This window comes from Pterocles gutturalis, unplaced genomic scaffold (genome assembly GCF_000699245.1).
Source record: "Pterocles gutturalis isolate BGI_N339 unplaced genomic scaffold, ASM69924v1 scaffold18347, whole genome shotgun sequence".
NCBI lineage: Eukaryota > Metazoa > Chordata > Aves > Pterocliformes > Pteroclidae > Pterocles > Pterocles gutturalis.
Window position 1 is genome coordinate 2577 of NW_010108294.1, and position 5908 is coordinate 8484.

The 5908-nt window shown below is 55.6% G+C and overlaps 1 protein-coding gene across 1 annotated transcript; it reads left to right on the forward strand.

Annotated features, from left to right (window-relative positions):
- Positions 1-1116: 1116 nt before the first annotated feature.
- On the forward strand, positions 1117-4554 carry AGPAT2 (1-acylglycerol-3-phosphate O-acyltransferase 2; the record flags this gene model as incomplete). The annotated part of the gene is made up of 5 exons (XM_010072599.1): positions 1117-1250; positions 1784-1959; positions 2164-2259; positions 3492-3564; positions 4193-4554. Coding segments are annotated over 5 exons (631 nt in total), but the record flags the coding sequence as incomplete, so codon positions are not given.
- Positions 4555-5908: the final 1354 nt, after the last annotated feature.

Here is a 5908-nt window from a genome sequence, read left to right on the forward strand (position 1 = left end):
AGGGCATCCAGATGCTTTTTGGAGGGCAGGTCAGCTCCTGAATCTGCTCCAGGGGAGAGCAGAGCAGAGCTGGTGGCTGCTCCCAGAAGCTTGGTTCACATGCAAGCTCTTCTGCCTCCTGTCCTGGTGAATGGCTGCTCCCCTGCCCAAAATAACCCCTGTGTGCTGCCAGCTTCTGGCTCTGTCCTTTGGCCCAGTTGGAGGGTCCCCAGCTCCCACCTGTCGGGGGTGGCATAGATGAGCCCTGCTCCCGTGGGCTGGTGGAGTCTTGGCCAGCGAGCCTGGGCTGGGTGTGCTCAGCAAGGGCACGGCAGCCTGCTCGAGTGGAGCTGCTGGCATCTCCTGCCACTGGGCCCCCAGCCCTCGGGCACAGGGGAGGAAAGCTGGGAGCTTTGTGGAGAGACCTGTATATCCACTGGGGAAGGGAATTGGCAGGCGAAAGGTATTTGCTTGAATATGGGTTTGCTGGGGACACCTAGCCTCTGCCAGGCTGCATGGGGAGCATCCTGTTTGCTGCTCTCATCCTTGCGTTGTACAGAGAAGCATTTCTCATCTTCATTCGCCTCCTTTCTTGGGCTGGGGTAATGACACCCTGTGTTTGTTTGTGTTGTTAAGCAGCATCTTCCAGCACCACAAGGAGCAGAACTGGCAGAGCCATCCTTGTGTGACGGGTGTACAGGCTAATACCAGCGTGCTGGGGAGTGGCAGCTCCTGGGAGAATGTTTGAACAACTTCTGGGGATGCGCTGGTTGCAGGAGGGAAACAGTGGTAGCATCAGAGCAGACTACAGCCACAGTGCAGGGGGAAACAAACAGCACTGAGTGCATAGGACTGGCAGCAGGAGTGGTCCTTGATCCAGCATTGAAACCAGTGTTTCTCCCTCCTGGGGTCTGGAGGGCTTCTGGTTTCCCCTCTGTTTGCAGGACTCCTGCAGCTGCACTAGGCTGGACTCACCTCGCGTGGGACCACACAGGACAGACGCTTGGGTGGATCACAGGGCGAATGAGATGGGAGGCTGTCTGTCACAGAGCTCTTCTTGTCCCCTTCCACCCACCCTGGGTATAGCAGACCCTGTCACCTCCCTGCCCTGCTGCTGACTGCTTTTCTCTTCTGCAGAATCATCAGATCTGTGGTCAAGCCCTTCAAGTATTTCTTCGGCCTGAGGTTTGAGGTGAAGGGACTGGAGAACTTTGAGGTGGAGGGCCCTGCTATCATTGTGTCCAACCACCAGAGCATCCTCGACATGATGGGTGAGGAGCTGATGGGAGGGAGGGAACAGTTCTCTTGCTCATCATCATCAGAGAAATCCTGCTCACATCTCCTGCCCAAGCAGCCCCTTACCCTGACTGGTCTGTGCCAGCTGGTCCAGCTTTCTCTGAGTGCTGGTTGCAGGAAGGGTCTCCCCTCACTCTGAGCAATCGCACCCCCGTGCAGCACCCCAGGTACTTCTCAGCTTCAGGTGCTTCTCAGCTCCCTTTTACATCCTTGCCTGGCTGGCTTAGCACTCGTGTCAGTGTGCCAGGCAGCCAGGCACGAGCCAGGCACCCCCAGGCCAAGGAGTGACCTGCTTCCTGAGGGGTCTCGCTGTGACCTGTGGCCACCCTGCCCCTGTGATTCCGCTCTGTGCTGAGTCTCTGCTCTGTTGATGGCAGCAGAAGCCAGCAGAGAAATGAGGCACTGGCCTATCCCTGGTACTCCCCACCTCAGGTTGTGTCTCTTGTCCCATCTGAGTGCAGGATGAGGGGTGGTGGCTGCTGGATCTCACCCTGTGTTGTCACATTAGGGCTGATGGAAATCCTGCCCGATGACTGTGTCCAGGTGGGCAAGAGGGAGCTGATATACGCCGGCACTGTGGGGCTCATCATCTACCTCGGTGGTGTCATCCTCATCAACAGGAAGAGCACCAGCAGTGCCAAGATGGTGATGGCAGAGGTGGCCAACACTATGACAGCTGAAAATGTGAGTGTGACCATGGCACTTGATGGGGTGGCATGTGTCTGGGTATCCTGAGGTGGCATGGGGAGCATGTGGAACTCCAGATGCTGGCTTGCCTGAAGTTGCAGCCACCCGCAGCTCTTGGCAAGGCTGGCTGGTGGCTTGGCCAGCAGGAGGGGAGCACTGCAAATGCATTGCTGGAGCAGAGCCTTATTTCTCCATGTGCAGGTGAAGGTGTGGGTGTACCCAGAGGGCACAAGGAACTGTACCGGGGATTTGCTGCCATTCAAGAAGGGAGCATTTCACCTTGCTGTCCAGGCACAGGTAACAGCACCTTACTCCTGCACAGGGACCCTGAATGCTTTCACAGTGGCGTTGCAGACTGGTCACGCAGTGGGATGGTTTATTTGCCCTCAAGTGAACTGTGTTCTCCAGCACAAGCACTGCCCAGCAGGAGCCGAGAGCCTCTTCCGTCCCTTGCAGGAATGACTGTATGGCATTTTGTGGTATGTCTTAAATGCCTTCTCTCACTAAAATGTCAAGATCCATGAGCTTGGAGCAGACAAACAGCTCCTTGGCTTTGGACCAGAGCTGTCAGTGCTCCTGCAGGGTGGTGGTGCTTGTCTGGGCAGAGACCTGGGCCAGTGTGCCAGGAACACTGGAGACCTAGTTGTGCTGCTGGAACCTGAGCCACCCTGCTCAGCTCCCAGGTGTGTGAGAGGCAGCTGGGAGGAGGTGGGTGCCTTGCCTTCCCATGCATGCTCTGCTTGGCATCTCAGGGCTGGGATGACTCCAGGCCTGAGGAAAAACTGCTTTCCCTAAAAGAGGTTGTGTAGCAGGGATTCTGGAGAAAGGAGTAGATGCCAGATCTCTTACTGGGTCCGATTGGCCAAGCCCTGGGTGTAGCCTGTGTTGTACCATCCCCATTCCTGTGGGGTTGTGCAACCAAGGCAGGGGCTGGCAGCTGCCAGAAGGATGGGATGACAGTGGAAATGGTACCCACCTCTGATAACACTCCCCCTGAGTCACCGATTGTAGATAATGCCTGTTATCAGCTGAAATGACTCTGTGCCTGCCCTCCTGGCTGTGTCTCTGCCTGTCTGAAGCTTCCCTGGGGCAATTGATTGCAACTGGTGACCCTTTTTCTTAAAACCTGAAGGCACACCAGCTGGCCTGCCCAAAATATGTGCTTGTACAGCATGCCAAGGCCTGTTGAAACAGGCATCCTCTGATGTTTACAGGTTAGAAAATACCAGAGTTTTGAAGCCTGTCTTGGGACAAGGAGCCCCAAGAGCCAGTGCCGACCTGAGGCTGAAGTGTAACTTGTCCTTAGTGCCTTGAACGCCCCTGTGCCTTGGGCTGCTGGGGAGTGGTTTTGATCCCGTTTGATTCCTGCCTGTCCCAGCCTTTGAAAGGGGGTCTTGCTTGTGGGGCTGTGTGTGCCCTGTGTGTCTGAGAGCCAGGCCAGGTCGGCTCTGCTGCATGGGATTTGCTGCTTATCTCTGCCCTGCCCTGAGTTTCTGCAGTGCAAGTAACTCTTTTTCTTCTTCCCCAAGGTCCCAGTGATCCCCGTGGTGTATTCCTCCTTCACCACCTTCTATAACCCAAAGAAGAAGCTGTTTACATCAGGTACGAAACAGCCCGAAGGTCTGTACAGTCACTCGGAGCCAGGGTTGATGCCATACCCGTGTGGATATCTGGTTTGCAAGAGTGTGGGAGGGAAGCGGAGCTGGGGTGAGCAGAAGTCCCCTGGGAGATGTGTGGAGTCAGTTCAAAGCATTTGGCACCAGAGCCTGGGCTGGGTTAACTTGGAATATGGTGAAGGAGGTTTTAATTAAAAATTGGACACCACCTCTCCTTCTTGTAACTGGTGCAGCCCAAGTCATTTGGTGAGGGCTTAGGGGAAAAAGCAAGTGTGCTCTACCTCCTGACCTGTCAAAGCAGGGACCTCTCTGCAGGCAGACCAAGGAAGCTGGTCACAGTGGCCTTGGAAAGGGGCAGGCTCTGGCTGGGGTGTCAGTTTGGGGCACACAGGAAGTACTCGGCTTGGTGCAGCTGTTGGAGGGCAGGGTCTCATCCCCAGAGCAATCTCTTACCCCTGAGACAGTGCAGCCAGGGATGGATGCCTGAAGCCCTGTGATGGGGTGAGGGCTGTGCTGGGGCTGTCCAAGGCAGGGGGAGCAGGGGTCCTGGGTGGGCAGAGAATGGTGCTCCCTGTGACGTGTGGGTTTCTCATGGGCTCTTCTCTTGTTTCCAGGCAAAATCAAGGTTGAGGTTCTGCCTCCAATAGAGACCAAAGGCCTGACATCAGATGACGTCTCTGACCTCTGTGACAGATGCTTCCACACCATGAGGGAGACTCTCTTTAGGCTGTCTGGCCGTCCAAGGGAGGCAAAGGACTCATCCTAGATGCTTCTACAATGGTGTCACCATGTGGTGGTGGCTGAAGGGACCTGTATGTTGCCAAATATGGAAGGAACTTCTCTTCCTCTGCAGTGACTTCTAACTCTGGGAACACCATGGACTGGCACACATGGGGTGTCAAGCCAGAGCTGAGGTTCCTCATTGAGTGGATTTCTCTTACGGGTTCATTATCTCACAATGAAACGTCTCCTTTTTATGAATTTCTCGGGCATCAAACTTGTGCTACTAAAGGGCTCAATGACCAGAGAGGTGAGTTCTCCCAGCTCAGGCAGCTGGTGTGGGGAGACAACAAAAACCTGTCTGGAGGCTGGGCTCTGCCTTGCACGAGGTATGTGTGTTCCTCCAGGCTTGGATAGTCCTGCCCCTGTGCTGTCCCAGATCCAAACTGCCAGGCAGCCGTTCGTATCTGCACAACCTTGATGCTGCTCAAACAGGGCTGAGAATTGGGTGAAAAATACAGACTCTGGCACTTTAGCAGCACTGGGAGTGTGGTGTCCTCCCTGGGCAGCCTGGAGCTCTGCCATCCGGCATGGTGGGGCTCACAGGTGGTCTCTGGGGAAGGGCCTGTCTCCTTGAGACCCCCGCCCTGGGTCACAGCAGCATCTTGTGCTGGGGCTTTGTATTGCCAAGGTGCTCCTGAGGCAAGTCTTTCACTTCTGAAGAGAGCACCTAGGGCCAAAAGCCTCAGCTGGGCTGCAGAGGGGAGTGTGTGGGGCCAGTCAGCCTTGGAGTCTCTTTAGACTTGTCTGAACAAGTGCACCTCCTCGTTGAGGGGTGCCCCAGTGGAGAGGGGAGCTGCAGTCTGACCAAGCCAGCACACGTGGTCTGGGCAGTTTAGCTGAGTGGTGACCAGCCTTGCCAGTTTAGTCCTCTTCTGAATGAAACCCCACGCTTGTTTCTACCATTCAGAGCTGCCAGCTTCATTTTTAAAAACTGCACAGATCTGTTGGAGTCCTGGGCAAACCTGTCCTCACATGTCACTTGTTTGTGGCACACCTCTGCATGCCGTGTGACACGCACCTGGGTTGGCTCAGAGCTGCCTTGGTGTTGGGAAACTGTGCTGCCAGCTCCCTGCCGTGGTGGTGGTTCAGCCCGCTCGCAGCAGACATCTTGCTGCCTGCAGCACTTGTTATGGATGCAAAGGGCTCTGTCATGCTTGTTTTGCCACTTGTCATGGTCAGCAGCAGCCAAAAGATGGTGCCTGTCCCACGTGTCTCTGCTGATCGCAGTGGAGCTGCTGCTCTGCACGGCTTGTAAAACTCCTGCAGAGCTGTAGGGTGGGTGAGCTGTGACTAACGGCGCTCGGAAGGCTTCAGCTCTCCCTTTGGGGGAAATGGGCTCCTTCCCCTGTTCAGATAAAGACGTTTTGCATGTGCTTTGGGGTGATGGAGCAGCAGGGCTCCTGGATCCCTCACTGGGAGCTGCAGTTGATGCTCCTGGTTCCAAGGGTGACCATTACCTCTCACTCAGATTCAGAGAGGCTTTAGCTCCCCTGTTCGTGGGGCAGGGTGTAGAACCATGAGATAAACCGCCTGGGGATACTCGGGTA